General features: G+C 48.6%; 1 protein-coding gene across 2 annotated transcripts in view; it reads right to left on the bottom strand.

Annotated features, from left to right (window-relative positions):
• VPS13B (vacuolar protein sorting 13 homolog B) overlaps positions 1–13,245 on the bottom strand; it is a 1,046,600-nt gene extending 1,033,355 nt beyond the window's left edge. For both annotated transcript variants that reach the window (XM_019527996.1, XM_019527995.1), the window contains exon 1: positions 12,789–13,245. In XM_019527996.1, the coding sequence (XP_019383541.1) occupies positions 12,789–12,935 (147 nt within the window). In that variant the 5' untranslated portion in view covers positions 12,936–13,245. The remainder of the gene's footprint in view (positions 1–12,788) is intronic.
• Positions 13,246–19,405: the final 6,160 nt, after the last annotated feature.

The following is a 19,405-nucleotide window of genomic DNA, read 5'->3' as shown; positions in this document are numbered from 1 at the left end:
TCTGGTGATACAGTCTATTTGCTCTGTGTGTGTGTGTGTGTGTGTGTGGGGTAGTGAGGGGCATCAGGAGCGCTGAGGAGGTTGTGGAGGGGAGTGAGGAGCACCAGCAGTGCTCGGGGGGTTTGTGGGGGGCCTTTAATTTTTATCATGGATTTTGATTTTTTAAATCAGAGAATTTTCAATTTTTAAATCAGAGAAAACCAGGATTCCTCCTAATAACTCATCAATTAAGCAATTAGCTGCTGGTTCACAGATGCTCCCTCCCTCCCAGCAAAGGGCTTCACATGGGCAATGTTGTCTGGCTGGCCTTGCCTCCTCCTAGTCAAAGGGCCTCCAGAGCTGGGAGTGGCTCCCAGAAGCAGCTGCATGGAAGCTGCTAGATTATCAGTTAATTGTTTAACCAATATAATTAGAGGAAGTTGCACAAATATTTTTAACGATATTTACAGTCCTAGTGGTAGGGCACATTGATTCAGGTTGGGACAGAATTTTGCACAACTGATTTTTGAATCAGGCTGACATACCAGTAGGGAAATATGCATGTCATAAACATTCATGGGGACACCTGACTATACCCCATAATCCACCTGCGGGACAAGAAGATCATGTGAGGGTTGTGATGGCCAGCCATTTAATCTATCCCATGGTGGTGGTGCGAGACTGGGGCTCTGGACAAGCTGATACGGCTACTGCAAAAAGCGAATAGAAGCCAGACTTACCTCAATCCCACTGAACCACAGCTAGGGGAGATATTTCCATTTTTGGACCCTGAGCTCTTTGGGCCTCAACCTAAGTCATGCCAAGAGCAGTAGCAGGTCAGACAGGAGGCCCTCTCCAGTCAACAGAAATGCTCAGGAAAAGGAGTCAGGGTTCAGTGAAGTCTGGACCCCCCTCCAGAGGATGCAGTGTCAGGGACCTCTAGATCAGATGGGCTGGTCAAAAGAGTTAACTGAACACTAAAGGGGATGTTGTGAAAATTTGTTTCAGAGGAACCTCAACAACAACCTACTTGTTGTTTGCTACTCAGGAGATCCCACAGTTCTCCAGTGGGGTTTTCACCCTTTGAATTACTATATGGGAGGCAGCCTTGGGATGTTCTAGACCTCTTACAGGAATCCTGGTAGGCCCGAGGAACAGCAACACAGGAAATAGTCCAGAACAACTTGAAGTTACAAGAAAGATTAGACCTAGTAGAGACCTTCACAAAGGAAAATCTGAAGGGTGCCAAGCAGGCACAAGAGCAGCAATAAAGTAAGAATGCCAGGCTCCAGGTGCATCAGACAGGAGACTTAGTCTTACTGTTACTCCCCTCCTCCAAGAATAAGTTACTGGTGAAGTGGCAAGGCCCTTCTGAGATCCTGAGGAGGCCAAGTAAATTACGAAATCTACCTAGTGGGGAAATGGCAAGGTCCAGAGATATATCATGTCAACCTGCTAAAGCCCCAGAGGGCCCGAGAGGCCTGCACAGTCTCTACGTTGATCCCCCTCCTTAATCTAATAGCTGGCTTCCTGGTAGGAGAGGTCTGACACCAACACATTGCAATGAAATAAGAACTGTACCCAAGGAATTTAAGAAGGTGTTTACTAGAGGTGCACCGACAGAGATTTTGGGGGCCAATACCAATAGCCAGTATTTAAGGAAGCATTTTGGCCGATACCAATCTGATACAGCTGCCATCAGCAGGTAAGTCCATTGGAAGGAGAGGGGAGCGGGAAGGGGCATGGGGGGTGCAGATCAACACCCCCCGTAGTTGGGGAGGGGGCAGGGGCAGCCACTGCCCAGCCAGGGTGGCAGGGGGCGCAGGACAGAGGTGTGGCTCATGGGGTGGAGGAGGCTCCCACTGCTGCTTACACCCCGGGGGGAGGGGGTGCCCCCATATCTGCACAGTGTGGGACAGGCCGCAACTGCAGGGTGAAAGTGGAGCCAGTGTTGCGTGGGGCTTTTCTCAATGGGGGCTGGGCTCAGAGCAGGCTCCGGCAGCTCAGGGAGGAGGCTGCAGTCGTCCCAAATTTTGATGCCACCCACTCAGCTGAGTGGCAGGGGGACAGGAAGAAGCTAGACAAATACTGTACCTGCTTCTTTCACTGACGTAAGGAAGGGTACTTGGTGCCCAACTGGTTGTCTAAAATCACTCCTAACAGGAGTGATTGATCCAATAAAAATATCACTTAAAAAACTCTTCCTTTTTGTAACCGAGGCAGGAATCCTACAAACATTTAATTTACAATGCCATTTCAATTCATAGCCAAAGCATATTCTGTACACTAACAGAGATAATGCTCCTGAGGAAAAAATATTAGCTAACTGTTTAATGAAAGATTATAGCATAATCCCAGAAATAAGGTTGCCCTATTCTGGTGCTTTTGTGTGTAGGCATTTCCTAATTTCTGAAAGCCTGACTTTGCAACTTTTACATTTAAAAGAAAAGAAAAAAAGAATAACTTCTCTAAAATTCAAATGATAAAAACAAGTTTCAGCCTGCAGAATTAAAATGATCCCATAAGGGTCATCACCAAAGCTAGGACCTTTTGCAGACCTCTCCACTTTAGCTAATGGAGTAACCGGTAGCAGAAACAGCTTCTATGTGAATTTTCACTAAAGGATGAAAATGCATACATGACTACAACACCACTCTAACACTACCATATTTCACTGGTACATTTTATAGCTATTTGCTAGACAACAAAGACATGATGAGGCCAAGGACTCAATTTCAATCCCAAATTCATTAGTTTGCTATAATAATAACAAACTTTTCCATCCCATCACTCCCCATCCCATTCCATCCCATTCTCTTCTGACTGTTACCCCCAGACCTTTCATCTGCTCTGCTCATATAGGAAGGCCAAGGTGGAGATGGAACTGGGACTAGCAACCCGGATCAAGGACAACAAGAAGTCCTTTTTTAAATACATAGGCGGTAAAAAGAAGGTTCTGGGTAACGTGGGGCCTCTGCAGGACATGCTAGGAAGTCTGGTGGTTGCACCAGACGTCAAAGCTAACTTATTTAACAACTTCTTTGCCTCCATTTTTCTGAGTAGGAACTAGGTCATCTCCCCAATCATGATCCCTGACAGTCCCAGGGGAAGCGCAGCCAGGCCCAGTCGGAGTGGACCTAGTCAGGGACCTCCTGGTGGGGCTGGACATGTCCAAATCAGCAGGTCCTGGTGATCTCCACCCCAGAGTGCTAAGGGAATTAGCAGAGGTCATTGCAGGATCCCTGGCACAGCTTTACGAGCACTCATGGTGCTCTGGAGAGGTGCCAGAGGATTGGAAGAGGGCCAACGTGGTCCCCATTTTCAAAAAAGAGACAAGGAAGGACCCAGGAAGCTACAGGCCTATTAGTCTTACCTTGGTCCTGGGGAAACTGTTCGAGAAAATTATCCAGGAGCACATCTGCAAAGGGCAAGCAGGGGAGTATATGCTTAGGGGCAACCAACATGGGTTCATCAGAGGCAGGTCCTGTCAGACCAACTTGATGGCCTTCTATGATCAGGTCACTAAATCCCTGGACGCAGGCGTCCCGGTGGACGTAGTTTTCTGGACTTTAGAAAAGTCTTTAACACTGTCTCTCACCCCATTCTCATTAAAAAACTAGGCGACTGTGGTGTCGATCCCTACGTGGTCAGATGGGTTGCCAACTGGCTGGAGGGCCGCACCCAGAGAGTAGTAGTGGACGGGTCATTTTCTATCTGGAGGGATATGGGCAGTGGGGTCCCCCAGGGCTTGGTACTCGGGCCTGGACTGTTCAACATCTTCATTAGCGACTTAGATGAGGGGGTGAAAAGCACCTTGTTCAAATTCACAGATGACACTAAGATGTGGGGGGAGGTGGGCAGGCTAGAGGGGAAGTACAAGCTGCAATCAGATCTGGACAGGTTACAGGGGTGGGCGGATGAGAATAGGATGGGTTTCAACACTGACAAGTGCAAGGTGCTGCTCTTGAGGAGGAAGAACCAGCAGCATACCTACAGGCTGGGGAACTCCCCTCTCGCCAGCACAGAGGCAGAAAAGGATCTTGGAGTCATTATTGACTCAAAGATAAACATGGGCCGCCAATGTGGGGATGCAGTCAGAAAGGCTAACTACACCTTGTTATGCATCCACAGATGCATCACAAGCAGGTCCAAGGAGGTGATCCTCCCTCTCTATGCGACCTTGGTCAGGCCCTAGTTGGAGTACTGCGTCCAGTTCTGGGCACTGCACTTCAGGAGGGATGTGGACAACATCAAGAGGGTCCAAAGGAGGGCCATTCGCATGATCGGGGGTAGCAGGGCAGGTCCTATGAGGATAGGCTACAGGATCTGAACCTGTTCAGCCTCTATAAGAGGAGGCAGAGGGGATCTGGTGGACATCTATAAACTGGCCAAGAGAGACCAGCTGGCAATGGGAGAGTCCCTGTTGCCCCGGGAGTAACAAGGAACAATGGTCATAAGCTGACAGAAAGCAGATTCAGGCTGGATATCAGGAGGCACTGCTTCACAGTCAGGGCGGCTAGGATCTGGAACCAACTTCCAAGAGAAGTGGTCCTCGCTCCTACCCTTTAAGAGGATGGTAGATAGACATCTTGCTGGGGTCGTCTGACCTCAGCATTCTTTCCTGCCATGGCAGGGGGTTGGACTTGATGATCTGCTCAGGTCCCTTCCAACCCCACCAACTAAGAAACTATGTTCTTATTACTATCCATCCACTGCTTTGGCCATTCCATCCCAATCTGTGCTCCTGCCATGTCCCCTAGTTGTCTGCATCCCCTCTCCTGTCTTACCCTTGTCCCTCATTCCCAGCCACCGCTCTTAACCTCCTTCCCCTTTAGGCTCTTTATCACCCTTCCTCATCCCTCTCTGTATCCTCATTAGGCACAAAGATGCTATGACAATGAAATACACTCACTGCAGGCAGAAACTCCAGACAAGATAGCTACCAAATTCCAACAAACCTTAGGAACCATATGTGAGCTGCAAATTTTCAAAAAATCTTTTAATTTGGTCAAATTTGACTGACTTACAATAAAGACAACAACAGACTCTTCTCTGACAAGACTCCCACACACATGCACACACTACATTCCAAGTTCATACTCCAAAATATGGAGGGGCTAGAGTTTCTCAAAGAGAAGGTTTAAGAATGGTTTAAAGAAGAACAGAATTTTTTCCTCACATTTTTTCACTCACTCATGGAAGCAGATGAATCATTCTAACTGAAACTTTCCCAAAAAATTCAGCCTTAGACAGAGACCCAGCAGGGGAAAGTTTAAAATGAATGGCCTAACTCTGACTTTGGCAAAGTTCTTTAAACAACTAAAAAACAGGTCTTATATTGTAGCAGGTAGTTGCTACATTCACTGTTTATGATAAATGAAACCAAATGTTTTATTTGTTATGGTTTTCAAAAAGCTGATGTAAATGGACATAAGAACGAGAAACACTATGTTTTCTTATTAAAAAAAAAAAAAAAAAAAACAGTATCCAGGCAAGGTTTTCCCACAGGAAGATAGTAAGCTACTAGCAAAGTGAGTTACAAAAGTAAGCTAAATCTACTGGTCTCGCAGATATTTAATTCCTATGCCAATCATCAGTAGTGCAATGTTTATTTAGATCTTGATTTGCCCTTACATGTGGGAATTCTGGGTTTACTTTAAAAGACATTCTAAAATAGCTTTTTTCCATTATTTACCATATGGATTTAACACAAATTCCCATTTTTATCTAAAGCTTCCTTCAAGACACAGAAAGCCCTTTGAATAAAAGCAAGCATTTTTTTTTTAATGAAGTGGAGCTGAAGTCAAAGCTAAGCTATAGAAGTCATGGACTTTATGCAGAAGTGACTGAGTTAGATTCTTTGGCCTTTATTACTCAGGACATTAGATAAGATGGTCTTCCTAGACCTCAAATCTGATTCTTTAAAATGTGTGACACAGGGAAGATAAGCACTATTCCATGTTAAAATCAAACTCTTCTGCCTCCCATACAACTCTGTTCTGCAAATTATATAACACAGTGATGCCATGCAATATTTGTACAATTATGCTGAACATCTTATTTTTGCAATTCTAGATTATACTAAGCTAATTTTTAAAGACATTAGAATTTTTCATAGTTTTCTACCTGGTGGTTTCTCCATAAGACAGAGTTAAGATGAATGCCTTAACTGTTCATTTCCATACTTAAACATGAAAACAAACTGAATGCTGAATTGCCTTGGTTTCTAATGCTTGCCTTCTGAATAATAACAATACTCCTGTACTATTTCTGTCTTAACATTCCACTAAGTATTCAATATTAATTATTTTAATGCCACTTTGGAATGGGAATTTCTTCAGTTTTCAAAGAAAATGTATAGTTCCCAAGGGTGGTGGTAGCTTAGAGCATTTGTACACATAGTTGTGCCCGGCACTGCAACACATGCAGTTGTATAAGCAGCAAAACGCACATCAGCGCTGAGAAAATGGCAGCAGCGTGCTTTTGAAATAAAACACATCGAAGGTGCTTTAGTTCAAAAGTGCACTGCCACCATTTTCCGTCACTTATACAAATGCATACGGTGCAGTGTGGTGCGCATCAGCTCGTGTGCAGAACAGACTTGATTAATTGAGTCTGCTCCGACCCACTGGATTTCTGGCACATTGCGGGACAAAAAGGTACATGTATAAATGCCCTTAGAGACTAACCAGTTCAGAGGCATAAGCTTTTGCAGGTGACAACCTATTCAGTCAAATGATAGCGCAACACTAAGCTACAAATGCAATAAGAATGCGTTTTCAATACTGCTAACAATTTAAAGATAAAGAGTAAAAACTTTAGATTGTCTTTTTACTTTAGGAGGAGACTTGCCACAGCACGCTAGTCACCTAAATTGGGTTTAGAGCTGCTTTGCAAAGTATCATAAAGCTGTCAAAACATATAGGTAAATCTAGCCCTTACTTTGCAAGTGACCTCTTGGTTTATTCTGCTATAATAGAGCCTAGCCCAGGAGTCGGCCACGTTTTTTGGCTGGAGTGCCAAAAACCCCACAATACCTACCCTGGAGTGCGGGCATGCCAGAAAAACAAAATGAGGGCAGGGGGTACATGGCAGGATGCCCTGCTTGTGCCCCTTGCCTCCCACCCAAAGCCCCAGCTGCAAACATCTGCTGCCTCCCAGCCTCGGCCCTGGGCTCCAGAGAGGCAGCAAATACCAGTGATGCTCCCCACTGTGCTGCCTCACTGCTGCTTCTGTAGAGCAGCGTTGGAACCCGGAATGGCAGGGCACAGCAGGGGGTGCAAAACGCTGCCTGCTCCGAGCTCTCTGCTGCCCGCTCCGAGCTCTCTGCTGCCCTGGCCACACTTCCCCTGCAGGCAGGGGCAGCAGCAAGGGGAACAACCTTGCGTGCTGCCCAGGCTGCTCCCATGCACGCAGGAGAAGTGTGACCCAGGCAGCGCAGAGCTTGCAGCAGCAGGCAGCTTCCCTATGCAGCCCCTCTGTGCATTGCCACTCAGGGTCGCACACGCTACGCTCCAGGGGAAGGCAGCAGGGCCGGGAGCAAAGCAAATGCGACCCGGAGCAGCAGTGCACAGAGGGCTATACAGGGAAGCTGCCTACTGCTGCAAGCTCTACACTGCCTGGGTCACACTTCCTCTGTGTGCAGGGAGCAGCATGGGCAGCACACAGGGTTGTGCCCCTTGCTGCTGTCCTCTTCTGTAGGGGAAGTGTGGCCAGGGCAGTGGGACGCTTGGAGCGGCAGGCAGCTTTCTGCACCCCACGCCATGCCCTACCAGCCGAGTTCCAACACTGTTCTGCAGAAGCGGTGGCAAGGGCAGCACAGTGGGGAGCAAGGCCGGTATGTGCTGCCTCCCCAGAGCCCAGGGCCAGGTCCAGGGCTAGGAGGCAGCTGGAGCCAGGGCCAGGGCGGAGAGGTAGCAGATATTTGCAGCTGGCCCAGGTTCTGGGTAGCTGCTGATAGCCACAGAGCCCAGGCTGCTTGTAGCAGAGCTTCTATCCTCCCAGCCAGCTGGTGGGAGCAGCCCAGGCTCCGTGGCTATCAGCAGCTACCCAAAGCTGAGGCCAGCTGCAGCCAGGAGGCTACAACTAGCTGCTGCTCTCCTGCCCCAGCCCCAACTGTCTCCCTGCCCCGGGCTCCGGGAAGGCAGCAGGTGCCAGCACTGTACCTGTTGGGGCCAGGGTCAGGGTTGGGGAGGCAGCGGTTGTTTGTAGCCTCCTGGCTGTAGCTGGCCCGGCTCTGGTTAGCTGCTGATAGCCACGGAGCCCAGGCTACTCCCAGCAGGGCTTGCAGCCTCCCAGTTGCCTGCTGGGAGCAGCCCAGGCTCCCGGCTGGCAGCAGCTACCCAGAGCTGGGGCCAGCTGCAGCCAGGAGGCTGCAAACAGCTGCTGCCGCTCTGCCCCCAGCTCTGGCCCCAACACGTGCCAAGGAAAACGGCCTCACATGCCATGCTCAGCACACGTACCAGGGGTTGCCAACCCCTGGCCTAGCCTAAGACAAAACCTGGGAGGAAACCACCAGTTTCCCAGCATCTTTGTCTCTTTAATACGCCTTGCTGCATTTCTGAAAACACTCTCAGGGCAGTGCTGCCTTGTGACAATGAAAACAGAGTAACAGCACAACAGGAAGCCTCGGAAGCACAGCAGCCATAGAATCTTTAACAAGCAGTGACAATTCCACCAATTATTTTATCAAAGGCTCTGCTCCTCCTCGCTTGAGTTTGTACAGGGACTAACAAAATGGGGTCATAGTCAATGATTAAGACTCTAAAATACTATTGCAAAATATAAATACTGCCTGAAAGAATTTGGTGCATGTCCTGTCTCCCTCATTCCTGATTCATTACAAGCAACAAAAATATAACATGCAAGTTAGCTGTGAAACAAAGTTATGAGTGGTTGAGTTACCTCCAACACTACAATGGACTGACCCGCTTAAGAGATGCCAGAATTGTTGAAATTATTCTTGCTATAATCTGTATTAGAATATTTAAAAATAAAGTGTGTTAATTTGAACATAATTTCTATACCTGCAGCCTCAATCAATTTTTAAAAGGTAGAAAGTTTGAGAGGGTCTTTTAAAATTCCATTATTACAATCATTCAGGATAAGGAAAACACTGGTATCTAAAATTTCTTAAATGACTGCATCTAATTTAATCTTACCTCCACTTAATTAAAGATTACTTAAAAATTCTCAGAAAAATTCACGCTGTGCTCAAAGAATAAGTGCTACACTTTTGATTTAAATACAAACTGGAACTCAACCTTAGCTACAAAGCTACAAGGGTTACCATAAAAAGGGGGAAAAATCCACACAGATTTTTGATACAACCTGTCCTGTTGCTAAATTTAATTTGTAAACACTTTAATTGTCATATTCATTCGATTCTAAGCAAGGTTCCAACCCCCCCCCCCCCCCCCCAACATGGGGCAACAGCCTTGTCTTAGTATCAGACTGCTCTACCTGGGAGCTGTGAGGAGAGGCTGTCCAGAAAGCCCAGATCAGCTGGGGACAGCAGCAGTGATACACAGGTTTCTCCTTCCAGTGTCTGCTCCATGCCTGTCTCCCCTCCCTGCCTCTCCCTCACTCAACCATTTGCCACGCTGGCACAGAGCAGACACTGGAAAGACAACCCTGTATGCCACTGCTCTGCTGTCCCTGGCCTCCCCACAGCTGACTCCCAGCTGATTCAGGCACATGGGGAGCTCCATACCTGCTGCTGCTGTAAGGAACAGCATCAGTAACATGCAGCTTCCTCCTTCCAGCCTATGACAGATCAAGGAGAAGTAATGGTCTCAAGTTGCAACAAGGGAAGTTTAGGTTGGATATTAGGAAAAACTCTCTCAAGGACAGTAGTAAAGCACTGGAACAGGCTACCCAGAAAAGCTGTGGAATCTCCATTCTTGGAGGTTTTTAAGACCCACCTAAACGAAGCCCTGGCTGGAATGATCTAGTTGGCGATGGCCCTGCCTGGAGCAGGGAGTTGGACTAGATAATCTCCTGAGATGCCTTCCAACACTAATTTTCTATGATCGGTTGCCCCTGACACGTACCAGAGGCAACATTCGTTTCTGTAAGAACTGAAGTGTCAGAAGATTCTCAGATGATTTACAAACATTGATAGAGGTAACAACATGGCTACTATTTTATCTTCCTGCTTACTATGATGATCCTATTTTACTAATGGAAAACTGACAGGCACCGATATTAGGGCCCCAAATGCTGCAAGCACTTATACATGGGGGTAGCTCTACATGCATAAACAGTTGCACTGAACTTAGTGAGATATTACATGCAGAATGAGAGCCTACAAAACTTGCTTCATTTAAAAAAGCAAGTTTATGGCAAAGCTACTAACTGAATGCAAATCTCTTAAGCTGCACTAACAACAGATTATCCTGTTTTCCCTGGATTCAAAGAATTTCATTCTCATCCCTTCATTTTGGACAGCTTGGCTACCTCATCTACATGGCCTAAGTCAGGACTACGTAACTTCCAAGTGACCAGGGACGAGAGACTCCCTGGCCACATGCTGCACCACACAAGAATCCCTACAGGTCTCACCACACACCTACCTCCTGCCGTGTCCAGGAAGCTTGTGCCCTGTCCCCACCCTGCTATACGGTGCTGGCACCATGCTAACATGCCACACAGGGGCTGTGCGTTTCCTGGAGCTGTCTGGCTGTGGGTTCCCTCAGCCCTGCAGAGGATGTGACCCTGCCCTGTCCTCAGGGGTGGGGGCAAGAAGCTGGAGGGAGAGGGAACCCTGGAACTCTAGCTGCAGCAGCAGCTGAAGCAGTGGGGGGAAAACAGCACCCAGACCAGGAGCCCAGGAACCACAGGTTAACTCAAGGGCCACATGCAGCCCTGGCCTAAGTAGTAATGTCACAGAAGATGTCACCAGATGGCACTATTTAAGGCAGCCTTACATTTATTTTTCTTAATATGCATGTGCTGTATGACCTTGGAGCTCTGGAAAATAACAAGAGGTTTTGCTCTCTCCTTTAACCTAACTAGAAATCATCGGTGGTGCAAACTTCCTTCCAATGAACCTGGCATTGAAGTGTGAGCTGAGATTCTTGAAAAAGAAGATTATCTGCAATGCTGTTTTCTGGCATTTCTATTGAAATGCTGATGCATAATGTAGCATAAATAAAACAAACTACCCACAGGGAATACTAATAACCTACATATCTTTGTTTTCTCCTTAAGTGGAAAACTGACCAGAGTAGATCAGTTTCCATTAGCTGGAAACAAATATTTGGTTAAATTATTAGCCGTAAAGTGTCAATACAAATTTTGAAACCCAAATCCCAAATACCTAGTCTGGGCTGGCAACATGGATTGACCAGGCATACAGCACCTTGACTACCATGTAAAAAAGTTTTTTCAGGAAAAGGAGACAACCAGAAAACTGATCAAACTGAAATGTGCTAACATAAGATGAACTGCAAACAGGTCTTAGAAAACTACAAAACTCCCATGACCAAAAACTCCAGAGCACACAGACTATCCTAAATATCAGCTGCTTGGAGGAAGAATCAAGCCAACCAGAAAACCTGGGTAAGAGTAGAAATCAATATACTTCACCCATTTTATATCCCTGAAGAAGTTCAGAGGCAGAAGAAACAAAGGTTCTGATTACAAAACCCCATGCTCTTTGAAGGATAAATCTCCTGGGAAGCTTTCTTAACTCAATTTATCATATTAGAAATTAATGCCTTGCAATATGAATGAGAAGCATTTTAGGAGATCGCTGTTTCTAGCAATTAAATTTAAGTCAGTCAGTGCTGAGGTTTATCCCCAAAGAGAGAGCCTGGGGGGGTTGAAGAGCACAGCTGGTTGTTCGACAGCAGCCACCCGTGTGCTGCTCAGGATTAAGCTAAGGCAATGGTCACCAACCAGCGGATCTCAATCCACTGGTAGATCTCAGAGCCTCTTGGAGTCAATCCAAGGCTGGGGTGGGAGGCTTGAGTGCCTACGTGCACGCACACGTGTGCCCCAGCCCAGCAGGTCAGTCCGTGGGGGACAGAAGGGGCAGGGGCCAGATCAAGGCCCCTGCAGTGAGGGACAGTGCTGCAGAGGCAGGAGCAGGAGTAAGCTGGGTGGGGCCCCTGCTAGGTGGGACTCACCTGCTGGGTAGGTGCACCCGCAAATAATTTTTTTCCTTCTGCCTCCATCTGCCCCCCCTCCTTTCCCTCCCCACAGACTTACCTGCTGGGCAGGGGAGAAGTAGGAAGGGGAGGTGGGGCAGCAGCAGTGCACGGTAGATCTTGGGTTGCTTTTAAATGCCAAAGTTGATCTCCTTAGGTAGGAGACCACTGAGCTAAGAGACCCCACCTCAGCTGAGAGAAGACTGGTGTTTTGGCCTAAACAGATACCAGCAGGGATATTTAAGATAAATTAGCAATAGACCAGCTAACTGATGGGTGTGGACTAAGATCACCAAGACAACAATGACACTTGGTATTTTTATTTTTGTTTCTATCCCCAACTGGGGAAGCAGCTCGGGCACTTGTCCGCACCCTGAGGTGAAAGCAATGGGTGTGTGATGAAAGATGTCTCCTCAGCCCAACCATCTGCAAGAAGCGAAGGATTCCCTGTTCACCGAACAGGGGCAGATGCAGACCCCACCATGCAGGCAGACACTGCCCAGAGGAAACCAAAACCTCAGAGAGGCTCAGATGGGGAAAAAAAACAAGGTGCCAAAACACAGAAGGCAGTGCAGGTGCCCAGCCGTCAGCAGCACAAACGCTGCCACTGTCAGCCACCTACCGCGAGCAGCGCAGGGCGATGAGGGCACCACGTACCTGCTCCAGGACGTCCAGCTTCAGCTCCAGCTTGCTCAGGACCACGTCTCCTCCCCATAGCGACAGCTGCAGGTCCGAGGGCTTCAGGTTCTTAATGTAGCGATTCACGTAACTCATTAAGATGGGGGTCACGTAGGACTCCAGCATCCTGGCAGAGCCGCGGCCGCGGCCAAGCGCTGGGGGAGGAAAGGGAGAGCTGGTCAGCGCCGGCCCTCGCGACACAGGCCAGAGGGAACCACAAGCGGCGGCAGCCGCGGGGCTTGGGGCCCGGCTGTTCCCAGCCAGGCAGTTGGCGGGGGACCGGCCCGGCACAGCCCGTCATATGCCGCCGCCGTCGCCCGCCCCACAGGTCCGCCCCTCACCGTGGCCGGTGGCAGCGGCTGGAGCCGCGCAGCGGCAGCTCAGCCGGGGAGGCGGTTCCGGGTTCTGCGGCCGGTGCCTCCCCGTAACGGGTCCCCCTCGCGCCCGCTCGCAGCTGCTGCCCGGCCGGAAGGGTTGGGAGGTGACACCGCGAAGCGGAAGCACCGGCCGAGGGCAGGGGCAGGGGAGGCTCCTGCTGGGGGTGGGGCGCGGGCTGCAGGGTTGCGGGCGGGTTCCTGTGCGGCTTGGCTCGTACGGCCTCCGCCTGCGCCTCCGCGCTCCACGTCTGTGTGGGCCGGCGCAGGCTTCTTGGTCGTCTCAACTGCTGGCCTGATCCCTCGCCATGTTTGGGGATGAAAATAAAGCAGCTTGCAAGGGGCCGGGCAGTAGGTTTCCTTGCTGACTGGGGGCTGCGCGGGACTGAGGGTTGCCCCGGCGTCTCTAGGAATTACAGCGAAATCTCCAGGAGACTGCTGAGAGTCACCCGGGAGATGAGTGACAGGGCATTCATTGAAATAAATATTCAGTGTTGAACCTGATTTGTACCGTTGTCCAGTGGGTTTTTTAAATGCCATAGTCATGTGCATTTGCCTTCCTGATGTAAAGTCATTCGTGGCGTTAGACGTGACGTCATGAAGCCTCCCAGAATAGATTCAGAGTTGGCAACCCCGGTGGGACGGCAGCATCCGCGCAGCAAGCCCAGCCTTTCGGGTCAACCAGCTGCGCGGAGCGAGGGCCTGGGCTCAGCCTCAAGCCTTTCTTGTTTCAGGCCATGAGGGAGGCCTGTGTAGCCCAGTCCGCTGTGCCACAGTCAGTGCTGAAAGGGAGCGTGAACTGGGTCTGGCCTGGGTTTTTTTCCGCTGTTCCTCTCTCACTTGCACCCTCTAACATTTAAGGTCTGATTCAGAAGCCATACCCCTAACTCCCAGGCTCAATAGCTTCTGATGTCCCTTTCCACTGACTATTTGTCCAATCCCTTTTTGTATCTGGCTGAACTGTCAGCCTCATCCTGTTTCCGTCAGCCAGTCGGATTGTGAATAAAGCATTACGGACAGACAGACAGACTTAGGCTTTTATAATATTAGAATGTGTGTGTGTATATTTGTATATATATGTATGTACTAGCCAACTGCCCATCAAAAATGACAGGGGGGGTGGGCAGGGACAGCCTATGTCCCTTCCCCCCTGCCTCAGGCTAGTGCTAGGGCTGGGGCTGGCCATTCCCCCTCTCCCTGCCCCCCCTGTTTTGGGCCAGGGCCAGGGCTGTTCCCCACCTCCCTCCCCCTCCCCACTGCTTCGGTCGGGGGCCAGGGCCACTCCCCCCATCCCCCCACCACTTTGGGCAGAGGCCCGCAACCGCAGCGGTGTTCACGGGGGCAGTAGGGCGCAGCTACCAGTAACCCCCGCCTCTCCTTCTTGCTCCCCTCCCTACCCTGTTCCGAATCAGATTTGGCTGAATTGATTCAGGACAGTGATTTGCTGTCCCCCCAAATCGTCCAAATCTGAAGCGAGTACCAGCCTCTTTGCACAGGCCTAATGTGTGTGTGTGTGTGTATGTGTATGTGTATGTGTATATATATACACACACATACATACATACACACATATATATACACATAAACACACACACACACACATATATATAGTATGTATTTTCAGAACAGTTATGGGCATGAGATTTCATTCAGATACCACAACAAATGACAGATGCAGTAAAAGAACCTACAGAGAACAGTGCTGGAGTTTAAAAAGAATGTAATTTTGGTCTTTTAAGAATATAATTTCTGAGAAAATTTTGGAAGATATGTAGGCACATCTAGTTTTCAGGGGTGAAATACACATAGGAATTGGCAGTTTTAGGTAAAGTAGAAACAACAGAATCCCTTCAGTAGCAAGGTTTTAGGAAATATAAAGGTATTTGGCTCATTTTCACACTTCATGTTTTATATATCCTTTGGGTATATGAGACATCTTTCATTTTTGCAGCTAATGGGATGAATACACAAAAAGCCCAACAGAATCAAACAAAAGGATACTATTTCTGTTTCTAGTGCATGAAACACGATTATGACAAATGGTATCAACATATGTTTGTAAAGAGGCATAATTTATTGCAGGCCATAGGCATGAATAAATTTATGATATATAGCATACATTTCACATCAGTTTTGCCTGACTGTACTATACAAAAAAATAAGTAGTGAAAATGGCGACTTCTAAGATAACTTTTTCCCTCTGCTTGGTTCCACTTTTGAGGCATTAAAAGGGGAAAAGTATGATATAGTAAATAAGCATTATTCACAAGTGTTAATGTTTCTTTTATAAGTGAAATCAACAAATGAGAATTTTTTGGTTTTAGAAATCATGTATGTTATTAAAAGGTAACTGAATAATGTCCTCATTCTACCCTCATTTGATTTTTATTGAATGGATGGGTGAAAAAAAGCAGTTATTTTTTGTTTGGAGGCTGCTAAAAGTCTAATGACCTATGTTATGTATAGAGCTAATTTGTTTTCTCATTTAAGTCCTATGTCTAGCTGATCCTGCAGATGGAATCAAAAAAACTTTGGCAGAAACTTCAATGAAAGACATTGCCTTAAGGTTTCATTTTACTCTAAAATAATGTGTGAGAATGTGCGCATTACATGACTGTTGTGAGATAACCATACAGCATTTATGCAACTTAGATATAACAAACTGATAAAAATGTAGGGACTCCATACCTGAGAAAAGCTTAACTTAAATTAGTACTGAATGGCCCTCTTTTAATCTGATTGCCTGAGACAATGTCACTTGAAAGAAATACTTCTTGTTTCTACAATGGCCTTATGTGTACCTGTAGCTTTACAAACAATACATGCTCCCTGTTTGGAAGATGTTAGTCTAATCCAGAGACAGACAAAGTCCGGCCCTAAGGCCAGATCAAGCCCATGACAGACTCCATTTCCCAACAGTCCTTGCCTGCATCACTCCAGCCAATCTTCATGGACACCCCAGGACCAGCAGGGTCATGAAAGCCTGGAGCCAGGGTCTCCATGGAGACTGGCCCGCGCAGTGCTGGCAGGGGAACTGCTCCAGGGGAGTGGGGAACTACTCCAGGGCCAGGGCTGGGGCCAGGGCTGGGATCGCGCAGTGGTGACAGCATGGGCTGGAGCCAAGGCAAAGCTGCAATCCACTGCCCATATACCTTGGGCAGGGGCATGCAGGTAGCAGAGCGCGACTTGGCCCAGGTTCCAGCCATTACTGTCACCACCACAAAATCTCAGCCCTGGAACAATTCCCTATCCAGCCATGTGCCCTGCCAGCACTACTTGGGCCAGTATCCATGGAGGCTGTGGCCCCATGCTGTCGTGACCCCACCATTCCTGAGGTCTCCACGGAAAACAGCTGGAGTGATATAGGCAGGGGCTGCTGGGAAATGGAGTCCGGCTGCCAGCTGGCTCCACCATTTTGCCCACCCCGGTAATCAGGCCATGTAAAGACAAAGGATTCACTGGAAGAGATATATAATTAAGAATTATGTAATATGGATGAATTAGGTTCAGATGTTATCACTGTATCATCCAAGTGCCCTAGTTGGGATTGGGGACCCATTGCACTGTTGTTGTTTGTCCTTCGAATTTGAAGATGACCAAAGGGGGAAGAGCCCCACAGAAGACTTGCCAACAGAGTTACCCTGGGTGCTATAGCACGGGTGAGCAAAATACGGTTTGTGGGCCAGATCTGGCCTGCGAGGCCATTCTATCCAGCCCGTGGGGCTCCTAAAAAATTTAGAAATGACAGAAACCAAGGGCAGTAAGACCCAGGGGAAGCCCGGTGGGCTCCCACTACAGCAGGGCCTGCCTGGCCCCGCCCCCCCCAGCAGAAAGCCCCAGCAGGGGCTTCTGGCCTGGAACCACGTGGCTGCCCCACACCGGAACCTCAGGTGGGGGGGACCCCAGGCAGGGAAGGAGCCTGGGGAAAAGCTGAGCACAAGGGGAGATAAGTGGCCCCTCGCCCGCCCCATGGCCACCACCCCATGCTGCAGCCGCTCGCAGCCCACATGGGGCTGCCTGTGCCTGCTCTAGATAGCCCTACATGGGCTGTGAGCAGCTGCAGCAGGGAGTGCCAGCCATGGGTCGGGTGAGGGGGCACTTTTCCCCACGCTCAGCACCAGCTTCTTCCCTGCCGGTGAGGAGGGGGTCGGGGCTGTGTGCTGCACCCCGCCTGGACTTCAGGGCTGGGGGGCACTGGGAGTGAGTGAGCGAGGAGCCAGCAGGAGCATGGGGCCCGCACTGGTGTCCTGGGGCCAGTGGCAGCAGGGCCCAGAGCAGGGTGGCAGAAGCACAGGGTCCCAGCTGGCAGCGGCTCTGTCCAGGGGCGGGGCTACCCATGCAGCCCTCAACAGCCTGCCAAAACTGAATAAGTGGTTCTCTGCCCAAAATAATTGCCCACCCCTGCCTACAGGAACCACTGATCACCACCTGCAGAGGTAAAAACCCAGTGTAACCAGCAAGTTGTGGTGGGTGAATAGACCTAAGTGCAATGTGGCTCAAGAGGCAGGGCACACCCATCAACTGGTACAGTGGTCATGAGCCTATCACAATGCTGTTTCACCACCTTGTGTCTGTTTAGTTTTTGTTGACATTTTATTTTTTTTAAATGGTTCTGATCTAGACCTACATAGCCCGTTCTTTCATTTAACCTCTTCACCAGTAACTGGTACCAGTTCTTTATATAGTATTCAAACAAATGAAATGTCATGTCACTTCTGTATCTGGCCACAGTGCACAGGAAAAACTTTTGAAAATGCTTAGATGTTGATTAGCAGGGAAATAGTTAGCAATGCTGGTATTAAAGTGAACATTCTCATCCATCAGTCCAAAAGTGAAGAACTGCAAGACTATATCTTCAGTTACACTGGTGACACTTAGGGGGTGCACGCAGGTGCACGTGCACCCCGAGATTGGCCATGCACCCGCTAGAAATGCTAGCCACAAAACCGGAAGTACTGGCAGAAGTACACTTCCAATTTCACCACCAGTGATTTCGGGTTCAGTGATCAGCCGCAGGGGGACACCCCCCACCCCAGTCAGTGATTGGCCCTCCCCGGTTGGTGATCTGGTGCCCCCCCAGGATCAGGAAGCACCAGTTGCCCGTGCTCAGTACTATCTGGAAATAGCTTTGCTAAATTTTGATGGTAATTAATCTCCAGCCCCTTTGCACCTCCTGCATTGATTTAACAGTAAATCCAGTCCTAAGACTTTGCTTTTGCAATCCGTCATGCTAAAATTCCCACAATAATTTTGGAAATACTAATTCTGTTTCCCTCCATTCTCTCTGTGTATCCTATTTAGGAGCTAATTGATTTATTCTAAAATGAATCTGATTCCTCTCCCATATGCTAAATCTGAATTGCCACTTTAGGCACACTGTCTCATGCAGCATTTTATGGTCCCTGGACCACACTGGCTGAAGGACAGCCATTTAAAACAGGGATGGGCAATTATTTTGGGCAGAGGGCCACTTACAGAGTTTTGGCAAGCCATCGTGGGCCGCATGACAGAAAGCCCAGGGCAGATAAATATTAATTTTCTAAATTTTTTAAGGGCCTCGCGGGACAGATAGAATGGCCTGGTGGTCTGCATCCACCCCCAGGCTGCATTTTGCCCACCCCTGATTTAAAAGGTTAATGGCATTACTACCATATTCATTCAAATATAAGATGGGTTCCCTTTCCCTCCCCTCTCAATCAGCATGGGAAAAAAGTGGCTCATCTTATAATTGTGTATGAAGTGGAGGCGGAGTAGGTGGCTGTTTGTCTCTGACTCTGGCCCTAAGCCCAGCCCATAGCAGCCTCCTGCCTTGCCCTTTTTTCCCCTTTGCAGATTACTTAGATTCTGTGTTTGAAAAATTATAACAAAATTATACATTTTCCATACATCCGACCTGCAGACCGGTACCCCATGGTTGTCGTCCATGTGGGTACGAACAACGCAGCCAGGGGCAACCATCCCAACAAGAAGCAAGGGGGGCAAGAGTGCCCGAAAGCCCTCCTGGCTCAACAAGGGTATCCAGAAATGCCTGCTTACCAAAAAGGTGGCGTACGCCCAGTGGAAGGGGGGTGCTATCTCCAAAGAGGAGTATACCTCCTCTGCTCGGGCCTGTAGGGGGGCTGTCAGGCAAGCTAAGGCGGACATAGAGCTAGGACTAGCGTCCAAGATCAAGGATAATAAAAAGTCCTTTTTCAAATATATAGGGAGGATGAAGAAGGCACC

The sequence above is a fragment of the Gavialis gangeticus genome, unplaced genomic scaffold (genome assembly GCF_001723915.1).
Source record: "Gavialis gangeticus isolate Ggan-Ray unplaced genomic scaffold, GavGan_comp1, whole genome shotgun sequence".
Taxonomy (NCBI): Eukaryota; Metazoa; Chordata; order Crocodylia; family Gavialidae; genus Gavialis; species Gavialis gangeticus.
Note: the sequence above shows the minus strand (reverse complement) of the source record. Positions and strands in the feature narration are given on the sequence as shown.